The sequence below is a fragment of the Amphibalanus amphitrite genome, unplaced genomic scaffold (genome assembly GCF_019059575.1).
Source record: "Amphibalanus amphitrite isolate SeventyFive unplaced genomic scaffold, NRLGWU_Aamphi_draft 001739F_arrow, whole genome shotgun sequence".
NCBI classification, from domain to species: domain Eukaryota; kingdom Metazoa; phylum Arthropoda; class Thecostraca; order Balanomorpha; family Balanidae; genus Amphibalanus; species Amphibalanus amphitrite.
In genome coordinates, this window is record NW_024883232.1 from 86,554 (window position 1) to 106,972 (window position 20,419).

At 50.4% G+C, this 20,419-nt stretch overlaps 1 protein-coding gene across 1 annotated transcript in view; it reads left to right on the forward strand.

The window, feature by feature from the left end:
* Nucleotides 1–16,681, forward strand: part of LOC122374922 — a 28,714-nt gene extending 12,033 nt beyond the window's left edge. Inside the window, exons 2-3 of the mRNA XM_043353981.1 lie at nt 68–105; nt 16,472–16,681. Coding sequence (XP_043209916.1) covers nt 68–105; nt 16,472–16,681 — 248 coding nt within the window. The remainder of the gene's footprint in view (nt 1–67; nt 106–16,471) is intronic.
* The last annotated feature ends 3,738 nt before the right edge of the window (nt 16,682–20,419 follow it).

A 20,419-nucleotide genomic window follows, 5' to 3' on the forward strand; every position in this document is an offset into this window, starting at 1 on the left:
AAACCTGCAACATGCCATGTTGTCATTGGCGAGTGCATGCGTTAACATGTGTTCCTTGTATTGACAGGAGGAGGAGCAGTAAACCTGATCTGTATGACCAGCCAGGTGAGCAATAGTGTCTGATTCAGGTGTTTTTGTGTGCAATATGCGTATCTCTCTTGATGTACAGATATCACGCAGTGCATGATAAATAACGTGCATTTATACCCTACGCAATGCGCATGTATGCACTATATATGTAATCTGCCAATGCTACCGGTTTGATTTCCATCCACATAAGTAGTGGTGTGCTAACTTTGTACCATTGCACAAACGGCGTCAGGTATTCGACATTGTTAACATGCTAGTCCAATGCTGTTCGATGGGTGTCTCGACGCCTCAACGAGCGTTCAGTTGGCGCCGTCTGGGATGTCACCTTTCAGTGTCGACCTTCACCTTCTCCAGTAGCCTTTGCAGGTCTATGCATACGTCTGGTCCAACTATGCGCCCCGAGGTCATCATTAGTGTCTCCATCTCCGCGAAGGGCTCGGGCATGCATAGACAATCGCTGCTGTCTGATAACCAATTTGTCCGCCAGCCGTATACCTACAGGGCAGGCTCAGCGCAGGTCAGGCGAGATTCGCTTCCGCTTCCGACCGGGATGTTTGATAGCGCAATCAGTGAAGCATACCGAAAATGTTGAATGTTGGTTCGATTATTTTATATCTGAGATATCACGAGATTTGTCGGTAAATTGTGATGATTTAGTTAAGCAACATAAAGCATGGTAGTAGGGTTAGTAGGTGCCAATACACTGAAGCAGCCTGCAGTAGTCTTTGCAGTACAATTCAGCTCAACATTTATTTCTCTTTTTCGAGTGTCCTTGCTCACAAGTATTCGGACTGGGCTAATGACTAGGGCCAATGACTAGGGCCACCAAGGTTTGCAACTCATCGCGACCAGCCCGCCCTCGTTGGCTAACTGTGGAACCTCAGCTTGCTTATTTTCCCGCCTGGTGACGCCACAAGTGGCGGCGGAAGAGCCTTCAGGCTGCCGGCTGCCGACCACTAATGCCCTGCTCCAACGTTATGTCTACACCTTTTGTCAGTTTATTTCGGTACGTGCGCGTCCATTTTAGACCTAGCGGATTCTTTGTAGACATACCGCAAAGCTATGTATCAGTATAGCATTGCATGTCGGCCTTTTATAGCTCGGTGATCGGCATTAGAGCATTTAATTTCGGCGCAGCAGCAAAAGACGCCCGGTTTCGGCGTGTCCGCATTGCATTTCGGCGATGCTGCTGGAGATTGGAGACGGCCGCACGATATTTAGAACATCAGCAACCAAATTCGGCGATATTCATTCAATTTCGGTGGCTATTTGGAAGCAAGCAGAGACTTCTTGCTTACAAAATTAGCTTGTTGGAGCATTGCTATTAAGTCAAACGTTTTTCAAGGTGTTTACTGTTGCCACTGTCTCATTGTCTGGACTTGAGTGCATGCCTCCGGCCCTCCACCCTCTCCGTTATGGCCGAATATTCCTTTCGCCATCGCCAGCGATGAGCATGATTTCATGTTCGTGCTTTCTGTGGGTTAAACAAAACATTACAATGTGCCTATTAATTTCTATCAAGGAAGTACAAATAACATAGTGCATAGGCACCTGCTTAAAACGAAGCTGGCGGAGAACAAAACCAGGCCGACAGGGTACGCGACTATGTACAGGTCTCGCGAGATTAAGCGGTAGGTTTTGCACTTTTACATTTCCGGTTATATCTCAGAAACTAATCGATCTACGATGAAGCCATTTTACACGATCATGGCCGGCTTGTTACCTAACAAGTCGATCGCATCTTCAACACTTAAAAGCTTAAGACGACAAAGATATAGCCTGAAGTACACTAAATTTTCTAGGTGCAAAACCTACCGCTAAAACCCGCGAGACCTGTACATAGGTACTGAACTTTGACCCCGCCCATGCGCCAGAGACGCCCGTCGCCCGGTGTCGCCGCGCGGTTGTTGAAAGGATGCGCCGAGTGCCGGATGGACAGTCAGATGCTCAGGGAGGGGGGGGGGGGAATACACCTGCCGCAACTACGAGTCTTGTCCATGGGACGGGTTAGAATGTTGGCGCTAAGCCTCTGGGTCTGGTGGTGTTCGTGGGGGTGGGGTGGGGTGAGGGGAGGCGTGATGATACGATACGGAATGATTAATTTATTTTCGTGTTCTTCTGCACACAGTAGGTAAGGGATGTTTGATATTTCACGCTGGCTGTTGATTAATAGGAGGTGATAACAGGAAGTTCAACGATAACCGATTGGTAGGACTTATTCTGGTATGGCTGAGCTAATTGTGTTATGCTTGATTGACGAGGTGATGGGTTGCTTTCAAAGTGAAGTAAAATAACAGGTCTTTTGATAAAATGGGTTCATGTTTTGGGCAAAAACTTGGCACACACTGACAACAGCACAGACGTGCTTCAATGAAAGAGAATCGGGGCTTTCCTTGAGTCCAACAACGATTGGCGTTTGCCTTGTCGATCGTCGTCCGCCATGTGTGGACAGGAGCGGGTACTGTAATATAAAAAAGAAACCAGCCCACAGATGTTATCTTTTTAGGATAAATAGTACTAATTCAGTAAAGTTTATCAATTTTCACATCAAAATTCGAAACGGGAAATAGCGAAACGATCTTAGGTAGGTACTGTGACGCTAAACAAACAATAGCCTGCTTTTCTCCCCCTGACAATATCTCAAAGCCACAAAGCTGTATGAGGATTCATTTGATGCTCAAGAAGCGTTCCTGAAAATATGAATCACCTGGGTGCCTCCGGTTACCCGCCGAAATTGAATGAACAGTGCCGAATTTGGTTGTTACTGTTGCTAAATAGCGTGCGCTACCTCTAAACCTGTGCTGGCGCAGCCGATTCTACATAGTCTGAACAGCCCAGCATAACTCTTCCAATATAGGCATTATTAACATGCAGGAGCGCAACCAGGATTTTTGAATGGTTTGCAGTACTTTGCACGACCTGCAAACTGGGCTTGGCCCCCATTGCCGAAGGGCCCCAGGCCCCAGCCGAAAAAAGTTGAACTATGTAAGTACATGGGCTAAATGGGGCTGATGAGGTCCGAGATGAGCCCTCCTCGTCTTTGCAATCATCATTTCAGCTCATTTTTAGGCGGTCTAAAGATTAATTAGGACCACTTGACCACTATTTGAGGACCACTTGACGCGGCCTTAGGCAGCCTCAAACGCCCCCCTCCCCCCCCCATTCGAATTGGAGTGGCACGGGCCCGTGTGCCCTCCCCATGTGTGCGCCCTTGCTAACATGAACGCTGTGGCTGAAAGCTGCCGCAAAACCCAACCTTTACCATTACCTCCATTGGGCATTGTTCAAGGACACCGGACAAATACCTAATGGTTTGGTTTGCAAATCATGCAAAGCGATGCAATGCATGTAGTTAGTGGGTATGGTGAAAAAGCACCAGGCAGATCGAACTGTGAGAGCTGAGAACGTTCCGTAAGAAAAGATCAGTACACGTGACCTGCGGCAAACCGATGAATGATCAATCACGTCTCATCCATAAACGAGGAAAAACGAGTCGCAAGTTTCTTGGTTATTATTTTGAACGGTAACGTGAATGATTATCGTTCAAATGTTGTCATGGGCAGAGATGGCGATAAGGTGATGAGCAGCATGGGTTTTAGGCGCGCTAGAAAAGGCAATGTCAATGTGAATTTTGAAGCGGTTCCACATCTAATGCATCGATGCTTACATAACACCATCTGGAGCACGTGGAATTGAACCATGTCACCTTCCGAGCGATGGACGTGGTGCGTTGTGACTTCTAATGGTACCGCCGTCAGTATGTTGGTCAGGTACATGCGGCAGGATGTTGACATGAGGGAGTTCCCGGGTTCGAAAGGTCATGGCGCCTACACCAGATCAGCGCGGCCGACGGCGGCCTGCAGCTTCCGATGCTCGGTGATATTCAGTTTGATGAACACATTACTTATGTTCTATTTTTTTTTTCGTAACCATGGATTCGTGTCCTGCAACTGTGAAAAATCAATGATATCATATTGAGTATAAGTGAACAGATGACTTTTTATTACAGAATCCTACATCTGGCCGACGGGATTTTCAACTGATCAGCTATGCTAAATCGTGCGGAAGGACAAAGGCAGAAATTGCCAACAGCCAACCGTCTGCTGGGCAGGCTTGAAAGGGGCTACTATGACCGTGATATTCAATGGTCCTCACTGTTGCGATCGATTTGGTTTTTATCCATCTAGCACAGGGGTCGGCAAATGGTGGGGCATGCCCCCTTTGGGGGTAATGGCGCCCTTCGGCGGGGGGTAATGAGGGCCTCTGAGAAAGCCTCATCTTTTTTAGAATTAATGGCTCCCTTGATGGGACAGACATCGCAACTGTTGTGCCCCAGGATTCAAAGATTAGTCGAGGGCAAACTAACAAAACATGAACTGATTAGCTGGCGCATGCCAATTTTCATGTATGTACATAGCTGCTCACCATTCCGTACAGTCGCGCAAAAGTAACTGTCATGTATTAACTGGCGCTCGCCTATTGGCGTTTTCACAGTCACTAACGCAAGGGAGAGGAGTTGTCCATTGCACCCTGACCCGAGCATCTCGGCCTCTGAGCTGGAGCTTTGCAGAAAAATTGAGCGTGCTGCCCATGAAGATAGGCAGCCGCTGCTACCCAATTTAAAGGTTCTTGGTCATTTGGTGACCTTCCAGAGGTCAATGACAAGTCCCGAGTAAATCGGCTCTTGCTGTAACTTCTTGAAGTGAGATTTTGTGTCCTGCCATGATCTCAAGACAGATCTCACAAATCAACGGTTATTCGGGTTAAGGTCATGCCATTTTCAGGACAGATAAAGATGATCGGCTCGAGGGTACATTTTTCGTGATCCGACCCTTTTAACGTGATCTATTTTATTCCCGAAAAATACCCGCAACCCCTATGCGTGTGGGAGTTGACCCGCGCCCCGATGGGGCTCCTGGGTATCCACGCCCTGCTGGAGGTGGAGGTTGAACACCCCTTACTAACTTGGCTCCTGGGTCGCTAGCGAAACGCCGTAGTCGGCGTTCGAAAGAGAGAAAGAAATGATGAAGGAGAACTACAGCCACTTTTTAGGTCAAGTCAAAGGTCAGCTCACCAGAGGTCATCGAACGTAAAATTTCGCCAATTTCCAGGTCAACCTTTGACAATTTTCGACAAACTGGCCTAAAGCTCAGGAAAGGATAGAGTTAGAGCGCTGTGGAAAAACGCATTCGATACTCAGTTAGCTCAATTAGCAATTCCGTTCTTTCTGATGACGCCCCCAGATTTAACCTAATGAATAACGATTTAGCCTTCAGGAGACAAAAACTGCTAAAATGTACGTTGTTTGCTGATAAAATGTACGTTGTTTGCTGCTAGTTTTTCTTCAATAGCGTTTCACTCAGAACTTGCAAGAGCGCACTTTTATCAGCATCGTGCTCCTCCCGTCGAGAAGCATCGAAGGTCTTGTTGCACATCAGGTGATCCGTGTCGTCGAGCTAAACATATCTAAGGCATTTTCATCGCTCTGGCGTGCCTTTATCAAAAGTTATTAGCGAAAAACTATGATACCGTTCACGACCTGAAATGACCTCAGGGACATACAAGGCAGGGTTGCGGGTGTAGTTTTCCGGTTCAGCGGTCATGTTTACTTGTGATTCAGTGCTTCACAGTGTTAGGAATGACACTCATCCAAAAGAGGCGTCTTTCAATTTTTACCATTGACTTTGCGACCTCTCCCATTGATAACGAGAGAGGGCGTGAAAGTGAGCTGACCTTTGGTCACAGACATTAAATCTCCGAGGCACAAATTTTTTACATGCTGTTGCCTTTATCAATTCCTGAAAATTTGAAAGAGATCTGTCACTCTGTGTAGCTACAACAGGCGTTACAGTCTTTACTGAGGTGAGGTCACTTGACGTGATCTGGTGACCTGACTTTGAGCGACTTCGGTCTGAAATTTTCACAAAATGAAATTTTCACAACATGTGCAGAAAAAGATGTAAGACAAAATGTGACAAAATGGTGGCGCTCAACGGTTTTGAGATATTTGCAAGAAACAGCAGGGGGGGGGGCTTGTGGTTTCTCGCAGATATGGTACCCAGAGTCGCGGAAAAGTATGGAATTTCACTAAACTTGGTTATATCACCAATGGGGCCTGGCAGGTGGGGGTAATGGCGCTGCCTTGTGCCAAAAAAGGGGGCACGACCCCGGAGGACCTGCCGACCACTGATCTAGCAAAACAAAAACAAGCACCTATATAAAGCAAATAAGGCACGCAACGGTACAGTGGGTCTATTTAAGATCTCCAGAGCCACCACGTGGCGCTACGGTCGGGGTAGGGCGAGTCCAAATCCCGAGGGAAGTGAGGTCACCGGTCATTGTGGGGGAAGGAGGGAGGGGGTTGACGTGGTATCACAGCGCATGGGGCGTGCGTAGCGCCGGGAGTGGGCCGCCCAGGGCCGCCCGCCACTGCGCCGAGGCTGAGGGGAGGGGATGATGGTTGCGGGTGCGTTCACTCCGGTATGGTGGTATCCTGTTCATGTGGAACCGGCAAGAACGCGACTGAAGGGAATCATTATCTCAAACAAACGGGCAAGCCAGAGGCAGCGTCAGTTCCAGCCAAAATGTTGAACAAATGATAATTGAAACAATCTAGGACGTTGTTCAGTATTGTAAGACATGTTTATAAAGTCTGATGGCCAAGAGTTGCGAACGAAAATTATAATTAAAATCTAAATCTTTTTGTATTTCAGTTCAGACGTTTCGACAACACTGTGCCATCGTCAGTAATTGATATAAAATATTTCCTGAAGTCACAAATCACATTTTAAAAATAACATCAGCATTAAGAAATTACACATGGTAATGACATTTCGGTGTTTTTACATTCGATCACGTTCGTTCCTCACAAGCGTGCTCCGTTTCAGCAAGGATAATCTGGCTGTCGCTGCTGCCATCGAATAAAATCCCCCTCTTGTGTTAAGTGTGTTCTTGGTCTTGATGTGTGCAGCCTCTAGTGCCCTCCTGATATTTTTGTTCATACCTTTCTCTAAAATTTCAGCCCCTTCCCACCTTGGTAAGTGCCCGGCCTCATCCACATGAACCACTATCGCATTACTTAACACGTGCCCCCTCACGTCTCTTCTGTGTTCCCCGACACGGGTACCTAGGCCCCTACCTGTCTCGCCTACATATTGTTTTTCGCAAACAGCGCACGGTATCTGATAGACTATGCTACTTTCGTGATCCTTATCTTCGTCGCGTGCACCTTTTAAAATATCGCCACTTTTGTGTCCCGCACTTATCACCGTCTTGAATCCGGCCTGTTCAAGCTGTCGTGCTACCGTATCCACCTTTTCAAAATTGGGAATGCAGAGCAATCTACTCGATTTTTATAATTTTCGTTCGCAACTCTTGGCCATCAGACTTTATAAACAAATCTAGGACGTATTCATAGCATGCAACTTTTCAGTCGATAGTTGCACACTGGCGGATCCAGGCTTGCGTTTTGGGGGGGGGCCAACTCATGCAGGAGCCAAACCTAGGGTACCCCCAAATCCTGTTTTCTCATCGGATTTAGGCCACTTATTTTTCGTCACAGCCCTGACACTATGAATTTTTTTTTTTAACTAAAAAGAAAAATATGTAAATGGTAGCCCACCCGACCCATGCCTTTATATTACTTTGTAAACACTTACCATTGTTTTTATCGACCAGTTAAAGGGACCCTCCCACCTTAACATTAGATTTGAGCTGAGATAGCCAAAATGGGGTCCCTGGCTCACAATTACCGGTTTCGGCACGCACTCACAACATCGAGAAATGCCTTAAATCGGAAATATTGAATTTCAAAATTGCAGCATTTTGATTCAGAGGGGCTAATGCTTTTGGATACCCCTCTGAATGTGTGACGTCAGCGGAGATCTAATGATTTTTTAATATTTTACTAAAACGTTTGGTAGCATGCGGTGGTATAGGCTGCTTTGCGCGCAACAAATGCCGCACTTTCAAATAAAGTCGCTAGGAACAGCAGCGGATATCCCAAAAAGTAAACAAAAATAAAAGTCTAATCTCTTGAAAACCGGTGAATATTTTTCGATAAAATTTGGTAGATATTCGTTTTCGCCCTTTCTGAACCTAGCGACATCACTTTCATGTCAATCCATTAACTTTTTTGAAGGTGGGAGGGTCTCTTTAACCCGCTTCGAGTCAGTGCTTGGGTCCCTTTGCGGGCCGGGAGGTGGTAAAACAGTCCTGTCTAACTCGGCTCCTGGGCCACGCCCTGATTGAACTATGTTTCATTATCGTTTGGGGGAGGGGGAAAACGGGCCACTTTAGGCCTCTGGGAAGGGGGCATGGCCCTAAATGCCCCCTCCCTGGATCCGCCAGTGTAAGAAGAGACCATTGGAGCTGCAGTTGGGTACCTCAGACATCAGGGTACGCCCTCAGATGTATGTATAGGACTCGCATGGAGACCTCTTATGCTATAGTGTACTGAAAGGACCCAAAGGAGCCTGTCTATATGGGCTCCCGGAGATAGACGTGGGCCCTCAGGAGCCCGCCAGAGCCCCAATGAGGGATAAGTGAGGGATACCAAGTGCCTGCAATTGCATATTGCATAAGCCATAACGCCTTTACAAATCAATATATTGTGCATCAGTGGCAGATCCAAGGGAGGCCACATGGGTCATGACCCCCTTGGTGCCCGGGGGAACCACAGGCCTGTCAGGGGCACCACCGGCCTAGTAGGGGCACCACCAGCCCGCCAGGGGCACCACAGGCCTAGCAAGGGCACCACGGGCCTGTGAGGGGCCCCACAGGCTTGTCAGGGGCACCCCAGGTCTGTCAGGGACACCAGAGACCTGCCAGGGGCGCCGCCGGCCTCGCAGGGGCACCATGGGCCTGTCAGGGACATCAGAGGCCTAGCAGGGGTACCACAGGCCTTACAGGGGCACCACCGGCCTTGCAGGGGCACCTTGGGCCTGTCAGGGGCACCACAGTCCTGTCAGGGCCCAGGGGCACCAGCGGCCTAGCAGGGGCACCACAGGCCTGCCAGGGGCACCACCGGTCTAGCAGGGGCACCATGGGCCTGTCAGGGGCCCCACCGGCCTCGCAGGGGGCACCACCGGCCTCGCAGGCATCACGGCATCACGCAGGGGCACCTTGGGCCTGTCGGGGGCATCACGGGCCTGTTGGGGGCACTTTAGGCTTGTCAGGGGCACCACAGTCCTGTCAGGTCCCAGGGGCATCAGCAGCCTAGCAGGGGCACCCTAGGCCCGCCAGAGGTACAGCCCACCGCTAAAGTAATGTAGGGTTTTACCAAACTCAACGGTTGGCTTTGACTGGCGATTGTTTAATGCGAAGTGATTGAAAAGAAGATGTCAATAGCTAAAGTTGCAGCTGCAAGGGTGACGATACATATAAGCTACATTCAAAGTTTCATTGTAGTCTGGCTAATCGTTCCTAAGCTTCAGAAGCAGAACATACCCATGACTGAAACCCCACATTACTTCTGCTGTGGACTGTACCACAGGCCTGCCAGGGTCCAGGGGCACCACAGGCCTAGCAAGGGCACCACAGGCCTAGCAAGGGCACCACGGGCCTGTCAGGGGCACCTCAGGCTCCCGTGCCCCCCCCCCCCCCCCAGATCCGCCAGTGATGCCACACCACGCGAAACACCGCCAACTACCAGCTGCCGCGCCATAAACACGTGCCAACAACAGTCTTTTTTTTAGGTCGACTCTGCTCGCGCAACTTTTGACTGACCCTCACTGCTACTATATTGCTTCCATATTATGCTGTGGAAAGCTTTACTTCACCAAGTGGCTAAAAACCTCCATCAAGGTATATTTTCTTAGCAATTTTTCTGGCGTTTTGGGGGGGGGGGCCAAACAGGCCACTTTAGGCCTTTGGGGGGGCCATGGCCCCCGTGGCCCCCCCCCCCTGGATCCGCCAGTGTAGTTGCATGATGCTTTTCATGATGCATGATGAGGCTTTTCTAAACTGTTATTTGAGTTAGATATTTTTCATTTGGCACGTTCAGTTTTGGTGGGTTTTATCGGGTCGAAAAGAATCAGAAAAGAAAAAAGAGTTGAAATGGCTGCAGACAAATGACCAAAAATATTTTCCTTAAAATGAAATTTAGCTAAACGTTTCTAAGCGATAATTTTGACTTTTGGGGAGGATATTGGGGAAAGATATTGGGGAAAGATGTCATCGTGCTTAGCTGTGTTGCAGTAGAAGGAAAGGTTTTGGTTGTGTCTAGATAAAACCAGACCCGGGAGTGGGGCTCGAACTCACGACATCGCGTTCAGCTCACAGGTTACCCAACCTCAACGCTGCGAGCACCTATCGCCCTGCGCAGCTTGCTCAGTGTTTCGGCTAAAGTTCGGCCAAAGTGTCTGACGTCTGTCAATGTCACGAGGCGAAACCCCAAGGTAAATGTCCGTCCCGGTAGCTTGGTCGGTAGAGCGTTGGACTCCATGTGCCATGTGGTGAAGGCGCACGTTCCGGTTGCAAAAGTCCGGGTTCGAAACACGACGTGTGCTTGACGTTTTTTAGCCTCCTGACGGGTATGGTTGTGGTTGGTGGCAGGCCGCTGCCAGGCGAAGTCAGCGAGGGAACCGGCCGTGCGCGGCTATGTGCGCACGTTAAAATTTGGACTCTAAACCACAGACCATTTTGCCATAGACTAAACCTCAAAACCATAGTCTGCAATAGACCAGGAATTGCTTGATTGGAGGGTAGATGGCAGGTTTCAACGCTTAACAAGCTCAGCTTAGCGGGGACTCTGTCCTTGTGATTCCTTCCATTCAAAAGGTTCGGGCCAAATTTATATTAACATAGGGGAGCCAACCAGGTTGGGCCGAGTTGAACCAGGCTGGACCGGGGTCATACATGCTATGCAATCATGGTCAGACAAAACAGAAGTTAATTTCGGGTCAAATATTTTTATTAACTGATCTTATTGTTTTTTAGCTTACACGTAAAATAACTTTTAGCTTTTTATAATTCGAGACTTCATGCACAGAAATGTGGCGTTCGTCCACTTTTCCTCATCGTCTCTTAGCGACTTGATTTCATGTGGTGGCGGAACGGGGGGGCATCGGGGCACCGTGCCCCCGTTTGATTTTGGCATTTTAACATTAGCCCTATGGGCGTTGCATGGAAAGAATGGGACCAAAATCGGCAGTGCCCCCACTTCATTAAAGGTGTTCCGCCGCCACTGCTTGATTTGACCCTAAAGGCGTCTTACCAGCAAAAAAAAAAATCACCTGCGTTATACCTAAATCTTTGCCCAAGGGCGCTCTACGCAAGAAACGCCAGCCGGTCAAAAAACTAGCGAGCGAATACGATCTCTCTAGTGCTTGAATTATATTCAATGAAAATTTCAGGAGACATAAATAATCTCAATCCTTATAGCTAGGCGCTCGGAGCATTCGCTAGCATTCCATTGCCAGCTGCATTATCAACGCCACATTTGCATTACTCTGGGTGCATCATAAGTAACAGTAGGTGAACCGGCCACAGCAAAACCATGCTTCATTATCCTTTCCTTCCAAGCTGCCAAGCTAACCGGCCGCCCGGCCCACCACCGCGATATGGAACAACACTGGAGTGCGCCATTTGCCTACGGCAGTGCCCCACCGCGCCGGGGCTGTGACAGGTCACCCGCACCGTGACCTCGACACCCGCCCCCCCTCCCCGCCCGCCTCCCCATCGGGCCCAGCTCGGTAGTGACCTCTCCTTGAATTTGACATGGACTCGACTAAGGCTCAACGCCATCTAGTTACGTCTGGAGATCCTAATAAGATCCACTGTACATACGTTCGGTCCAACTAATAAATCGATTTAAGAAATACCGGAAGCACTTCAGCAATTAGGTACAGGGCTTCTACATATTCGCACTGTGCGGAAGCCCTAACAATAAGGGCAAAGGCGTGCTATCCTATTTCCATGGCGCCCTTCCGTCATTGGTGACCCAAAAGATGGTGTCGAGCTATGAAAGGCCGCTCAAGAAAGAAACAAACTCTTCACGAAAAACAAGCATGTATACTATACCCAGATTCAGGATAAGTGCGCAAGTAGGCAGTAGCTATTTGTTTACAGCAAATTTGCGGATCAGTCTTCAAAAAGCCCGATCCTAAAAATGCTGAGGAAGCGCACTGTTTGTGACATGATTTCCCGAGACTGGGTTTAGCTAGGCAGAAAGGCACATTGTTTCAGATTGCATGACCGTGGAGCGTACCTCATTCAAATGGCACCACCATGTGGTCAAGTTCATGACAGCCAGCCATTTGCAAAGTCAAATGACTGCACTCACGCAGGCCATCGCGGTAGCGGGGTGCGCGTTACATAACCTGGAAGATAAACCAGATGTTCTGCGCTACTTACGAGACGAAGGATAAGAGCCTCTTTATGCGCATGTATTCACCAGCAAAACTATGCGGCTGCTAACTAAATCATGGTGATTTTGCTAGCGAAATTAGGAAGCATGGTATGACGAACACTATGCATGTCTCGATTAATTATCTCTAAGTACATTAGAAAGAAAAGATATTATATGTATATCAAAATTTAATTATAACAACCAGTGAATATAAGTATTATTATCGTCTTTAAATATTTTGAACGTCATTAGGTATAAAAGTAGACATGAATGTACCAGGGAAATAGTTAAAAATCCCACGAATATTCCTTTCAAGGCTATGGCGATGATTCCTGGGCGGTGTTTCACGGCACGCTGCCAGCCACTGCCAGCTACGTGGCACTTTGGGTTTCCATGGAGACATCAACAAGCCCAATGCTCCAACACTACCACAAGTGTGACGTCAGCTCGCGAGATGCGCTGGCAGCGGCTGGCAGCGTGCCTTGAAACGGGACCCTGGCTTCAAGGGGTAAAAGGAAGTAAAGCTTTCGGATCTCGCCTTTATAACCAAAGCTTTAGCAGTTGACCGGAAGTTATTAGAAGTTGGCCTCTTAAAACACGGCCATGACCCTATTATAAGTTTTCCTGACAGGAGCATTGAGCGTGCTTTACCTCGGGCCGCTGTTGCCAGGCTGCGCCGCTTGCACGAGTTTGGGCCGTGGAGTAGAGGTGGCAAAATGTGGACCCGAGGACCCGGCCCATAGACCAGGTCTGGACCCATATGGGTCCAAACCGGTTCTTGGATATGTTCTCACGGGTCCAATCGGGTCCTACCATGAACCATACTTCTTACATACTAAACCTGATTGCAAAATATGCAGTGAATGGAATGAAAGCATATGCTTATGGTAAGATTCTTTGCACACTCTACCTCGTAAGCATTCCCAGTTGGGAAAAGGCTGTTTCTTTATGCAACTAATGATACCTACCTACAAAAGTTTGTATTCTTTGGCTTTTGGGGAACGGGTCCAACTGGTTCCGATTAAGAACTAAGACCAGGTCTGACTGGTTCTAGAAATGTCCATTGCCCAGTCGGGTCTAATTCGGGTCTGGTTCCAAAAAAAAAAAAAACAATCATCTTTTGCCACCTCTACCGTGGGATTCGACGGCAGCGCGGCTGGCTGTCTGCCTCAGCCTCCGCCGGTCGCGGTAGGCTGTGCCGCGCGACGCGGGTGTGCACCGGCACAGTCTACCAGGACAGGGTGGCGGCTGGATCCGCAATGCTGCATGGAACTGGAAGGAAACGCGCGCCGATGAGTGGATTGGTTTGTTGTAGCGAATGGTTCATGCAGAGAACATACTAAGCAGCGCTTGCTATTTAGGCTCTGGACCCTGCCGCGATGGATTTGGAAATCTGAGGAGATGGCAGAAGATAGTCGAATCGAATCGAATGTGCCCACGGGTCCAACTGGTTCCGATTCTAACTAAGACCGGGTTTGAGCAGTAATCGCCACGCACTTTGTATGTGGATCGCTCTTAAATGTAAATACAAATACAAATACATATACCGGGCACGGTCCGTACGCGAAGTTATTTTGAAGGCTGAAAGGTCTCAATTTCCAACAGAGGGCCGTCGGTTCAATTTCATATGCGATGTATGCCACGCTGCGGTAATTAGTTCCAGATAGATCAACTTTGAAACAGCAGCTAGTTGAGCCAGCTGTGTTTGAGGGTGCTGGCATAGCTACTCGGTCGCATAGTGTTAGGAGCAGGGTTAACGTGATGGGACAAAGAGGTCTGCCGTTTCTGGGCACGGCCATAGCACCGACAGGCGAACCAACGCCGCAAGAACTACTTTAGTGGCGATATGGCGCCGTCAACTGGAGCTGAGCCAGCCACCGCCGGGCCGAGCCACAGCGCCGCGCGCCAAGACTGCAGCGGACCGAGTAACGTGTAAAGAAGCGGGTCGAGCCACGGACCCCTTTGTTCCCATAATGCGACACGTCTGTCACACGCTGTGCTGACAGCCCCCGTTCACGAGCTCCAGAATCCCTTTACCGTGACGTCACCACGACGGCAGAATCTCCCTTCACCCATAGGCATGCATGCAAATTTCATCATCTTTCGAGCGAGCGGAAGAAAAAAAAACAAGGATTATGTATCATCAAAGGTTGTACCAATGTAACAATGAGTTCGCCTCATTACGATAAATGGGGCTGAAACTAAAAAATAGGACTATATCGAGCCAAAATCAGCAATTCAAATGACCCATTCATTTGAACGTGAAGGATTTCCTCTGATGACGTCACCACGGCGCCTTTATTTCCCTAGTGAACCAACCTCAGTAGTAAAGGAATATTGGTGCTGACCAGGATTCGTCCCAATGAATATGATAAAATATTAAGGACAGACGTTTCAAAAGGCTAACCCTGAGTCACGTGAGCTGAACCGGCACTGCTACTTGATGTTGATAGTTGACCCATCGGTTAGTCAATAAATCGGTACTGAACCCCATCCACTGCGAACAAGCACTTTTTAACGCGCTTATTGCATAAAGCACAAGGCATCGTAGCCCATACTTCAAGGAAAGCATAGATCAATTAAAGCATTTCTCAGAGAAATTTCAAAGCCATTCTTTCACCACGTCTTCTTCATCCATTCTCTTCGTCCGGTACATGAAGATAATGCTTACCAGATCTCTACTACGTTCACGTGGATTTGCATGCAGCCAACCCATTGAATGGAGATTGGATGCATGACACCCAGGGGAACGATGCCGAGAAGTTTACAGCGAGTACACAAGGCCAATGCCTGGTTACATCGTTGATAAGTGGAAGTTCCTCGGCCGCATTTTATGCAAGGGGTTTTGTATTTACCTCCAGGGAATATTCATTAATCAAGGAATCATTTAGCGTAATCAGGCGGCGAGTTGTTGGCGATTTTTCCCCGGTTCCGGTGGTGCCGACAAGTGAGTCGGCGGTGGCCCGGGCGGCGCGCCGGCGCCGACCGGCTCGTCGGCTGCCGCGTGTCCTCAGTCTGGCGGCGGGGAGCCAGGCCGCGCCACCTCCAGTAGACATGGGTGAGCCGGAGAGGGCCTCGGCCGACTCGGCGGCCGGGCCGCGGGTCTCCGCCGTCACCTCCGCTGCCGCGCCAGTGTCCGTGGTGACCTCCATTGCCGGCCCGGCCGTCCGCGTGCCGGCCACCTCCTCCGGCGCGGCCTCCGCGACCTCCGCCGTTGGACCGCTCGCCGCGCGGGCCGCCAAGCCGTCCGCGCTGTCCCCCGTGCCGGCAGTGTGTCCCGTGCCGAGCACGGGTCCCGCTGTGAAGTCTCCGGCGCCCTCAGGGGGCTCCCCGGCGTCTCCCGTGGCGGCCGGGGCGCCGCTGGGACGGCCTGGCGGTTCCTCTCCGTCCGGCGCGCCGGCCCGATCCCCCGTCAGCAGCGCGCCTTCCTCGGCTTCCACAACGACCTCGACATGTGTGCCGGCGTCGGGCGCGGCGCGGCCGCCGCCGGTGACATCTCCGTCGGACCCTGCGCGGGGCGTCACCATCATGGTGAGGCCCGAGGAGCGGCCAGCGCCCGCGCCGCGGCCCAAGCCGCCGCGACGGCTCGTCAAGCAGATGTCGATGGCGGCGATGCTGACGGGTCCGCGCGGCGCCGGCGGCAGCGCGAGCACGCCGTCCGAGCAGCGTGGCGTGCTGCGTCGCTCCTCGTTCAGCGAGGACTACTTCCCGTCGGCGCCGGTGGTGGACGTGCCCCCCGTGGCGCTCTGCACGCCACTCGGACCGGGCGTCGTGCTCAAGAAGACGCTGGACAGCAGCCAGGCCCAGCGGACGCGGCGCTGCTCGCTCACACAACCATGGGCGACGCTGTACGGCAGCTGGCAGCTACCGCAGCCGTTCAGCGCCGCCTCCAGCCGCAACGGCAGCACCGAGGGCATCCGACGCAAGAGCAGCACGGGCCGCGGCTCGCGCGACACGCCCGACACCACGGGCGAGGCGGCCACCGGCCTGCTGAGCCGACATAAACCGGTTCTGTTTGCCCGTCATTTGCAGAAGGTGACGCGCAAGGACTTCGGCTCGGAGGTGCGCGCCTCGCTGGACGTGTCGCTGTTCATCAAGGAGGCGCAGCTGCTGCTCGACGTCGGCGAGATGTCCGTGGAGGGCGTCGTCGACCAGATGCTGCGCGCCATGCTCGAGGGCGAGCCGATGACGTCGCTGGCCGAGGCCAAGTCGGTCGTGTTCGTGCACGATTCAGGTGAGTGACGGGCTGCCCCGTATATTTGTCCACGTGTTTGCTTGTTTACGTGTTTGTTTGTTTGTTTGTTTGTTTTGTTTGGCCAGACCATGTCAGTCAGAATATCTGGACCCAGGCATAAGAAAGTACTTGCGCGTCATGCCTATTGACGTTTTATGTGAGCTGCCAGCGCTGCAACGAGTTCAACACAGTCACTGTTCCGTCGTTCTCTTTCTATTCTATCAAGTTGTGCTGATCCACGCGCGTTAGGTCACAACGCTGAGAAAAAACACCCATAAGAGGCTTCGCTGCTTGCAAACTGCAAAGCACGAATCCATCCGCTGTATAGAAGACGCCGAATATGTTCATGGGCGTGGTGAAGTGATGCCATGCTGAAGCACATAAAAAGTTAGTATCAGTGGTCCCATACCACCAAAAGGGCTTCAATGTCCTTCGACACTAGCCAGAAAAAGCTCACAGAAGCCCGCCAAATCCCTACCGCGTCTGTTTGGCATGTCAGGCGGCGGTTAGCCTGACCCGATCACCGTTAACCACATTTACGAGGCATCACGGAGCTACACAGCAACACGCTCGTAATTTATGGGCTGATGGTGTTAATTATACGAGCGCGTTGCGCGGGGTACGAGCTCGGGACGCCTCTCCGGACCATCGGTGGTTCGCGTCGGTGCAGTTCATTGACGGTAACGGCCACTTGGATTGTCGGCCTGTGCCGGAGGCCATCCCGGGGGCGGCTGAGGCCCCCGCCGAGCGGCTCCGCGGGTCGTGCCGGAACACATTCAATCGACGTTAGAACGACGATGCTGTGTCTGAGATCCGCATGACCCACTGGCGTTACAGTTATGGTATTCAGTGGATAGAAGATGAGCCCATGAATTGTGCTTATAGGCTAGCTTGTTCGTTAGCAATCAGTGGCCGAACGGAGCTGGGGAAGAGTGCCTCTCCGTCGATTTTCAGCGTACCCAAAAAAGGCGTGGCTACCCAGAGCTGAGAGCTCAATCACCCTAATTTCACCTCTAACCATTTTTTGTTCATGAAAAAATTGAATAGGTCGGACCACTAAGCTTATGAGGTAAATGACAAGACTCTAAAAAATTGAGTCCTATGTCAGATGTACCTAAGCGTCGGATGTATTTTTATTACGAGCTCGTTGCAGGAAAGAAGTGTCGCCAAGCAGAGTAACGCCAGGTAAAGTCGTCAGTCATCCTCAAACAACATAGCAAACATATGTAAGACACCGTATACCAAAAGTTAGCAAATAACACAAATTCTAACTAAATGTCCTAAATCTACACCGTTTCTATCTAGCGCTCACAATGGCTCACGTCCGCCGTGGACCATCAGCCACCCAGTGGCTGTGGTTGACCAATGACCATCAGTGGCTGTCGGTTGCGTCAGCCCCTGACATCCGACGCCGTTCAGTTACCGTGGCAGCCTGCGTCTACCATGGCCGAACCGTGCTTACTATGGTCATGGTCAGACTGCAGTTGCCATGGCCGCCACACAGCTGCACCGTGACTGTTCTGTTAGCATGGACCATGGCCAGACCGAGCTGACGGCCTGCAGTTACCATGGCCATGATACTGCAGTTGGCATGGCAGCTCTAGAGCTAATGACAGCTCCGCAATTCACACGGGTAGACTGTAGTCACCGTGAGCGAACAGCAGCGAGTCTGCAACTGCACTAGTCAAAACTGAGTAGCCAACGCCACAGTACAGTCACCATGACCGAATTATGTCTCGTACCATGGCCAGACTGCAGTTACAGGTTTGCAGTTAGCATGGCAGCTATAGAGTTACCATGGTTGCCGTGCAGGATTGGCTGGACTGCAGCCGCAGTTATCATGGCCAAGGGCAGTTACTATGGCCGGATAATTGTAGCAAAGAGACTAGCAGCGACCAGTGGAGAACTGGAGAAAAATGGTCATTTTGCAGCTGCCATACAGCAGCCATCCTGAAGTGAATTCACCCATTTTGCTGTTACCACGACTGGTCTACTTTCACCTCCGTTTCCAACTCCGTTTCCTTACTTTCCTCCATTACCGTATAGCGTACAGTTACCATGGCGGTGCTACGAAGCTACAGTCCCTCTGCCATGCCATACACAATACAACCACTATGTTATACTCCATGTATAGCCACAATGCTATACAGTATAGTCATCACCCCATACACCATGTATAGCCACCGTGTCATAGACTGGGGCCGCCACTCAGCCCCCGCTCCCCACTCAGTATGTTACCAGGCGGCCGGGCACGGTTAGCGGCCGGATCACGTCGCCCCCATGCAGATTAATGTCGCCGGGCCATCCCGACAGACCCACAATAACGACCTGTACCGACAGCCCGAGGTCGGACAGACACCAGCCGTGTTTGTCATCTATTAGCCGCAGGATTGGCCCGGACGGCGGCGGCGAAAATCAGACCAGGCAATACGACTGACGGGGAAGGACTAGCGAAACGAGTGAAAGTACGAGCATACAGGAGCATGGTTTGACGGTTGCGGATTACCAGCGAACAAGTTCAAAATTGCGACATCACGAATCTGTTACCTAGCGTGCACTATTCAACATTCGTGGATGCATTTTAGTTATGAAATCAAACCACCCATATGTACAATATTTCATGTGGTGAATGGTTGGACCAGTGAGCCATGCTTATGAAGAGTTCGTCATGGGCGATGGCGAAAATCAACAGAGATAGAGATTGATGTAGGCGTTTTCCGGCTCCAGCCTCCCACTTCTGGGGATAATGTGGTCATTTGTGACGTCACAGAGGGCGTTCAGAAGTAGCCCGTGAGGCGTTTTAAAGTTGTCGCCTTCATTCAGAGGAGCTCAATGGGCTCGTTTCCGTCTAGACGCTTATTTCACACAAATGGTGCAGATGTTTTAAAAACGACGAGACGGCTATTTTGTGCTACTATTGCAGACACATGTTGGCTTCTACAATGATGTTTTTATTTAGTTTTAAGTGAAATAATGGCTTATGATGTTGAACAATGACTGTTTCACTCTGCGATTTTTAGCATCGCTCAGCCCGTGTACGGGGACCCGCAGTTGCTACTGTACACGAACCCCAAGTCCAACCGTCTGTCTTGTCCAGTAACAGCCGATAACATTGATATCAACTGCCAGTCCCTGTACAAGAGCAGCTGAAGTTTTCTGTGCGTGCCCTCTGACAGCTTATCGTTGTTCCCTGTGAAGGTGCTGGGAAAATTTACTTAGGGTCGCTGTACAGTAGCAACTGCGGGTCCCCGTACATACAAGCCTGTGCTGGCAGTAGCTCAACTGCGCTGCGCTAAGGAGTAAAAGGACGCCATCGAATAGCGTCCGGCGGGTGACTGCATCCTTTACTGGAGAGCGATGTCCCGCAGTTCGGTCGGTCCCAACGGGCTCAGCTATCGGACAGAGAGGTGTTATTCTGACATTGGTCACACGGCAGAGGCAATGCGGGCGCGGTGAAAAATGGCATCGAGGCCAGAATACTAGGACAGGTTCCATGACTTCATTAGGACGTCCTTCGACTCTCTACAGTTGACGATGACCGCGGTTGAAAAGCTTGCTAACGATGAAATGTTTATGAAGATTGGATGAATGATAATTTCACCGGCGTTTATCGGTAGAACGAAACAAAATCAAAGGTAATTGCTAAGGCGAAGGTAAACAGACGCAGATGACACGATTCCAGTTTTGTATTGTATGTGCCTATGCGTATAGTCCATCGCACTATAATGTGTCCCCGTGCTTCAGCT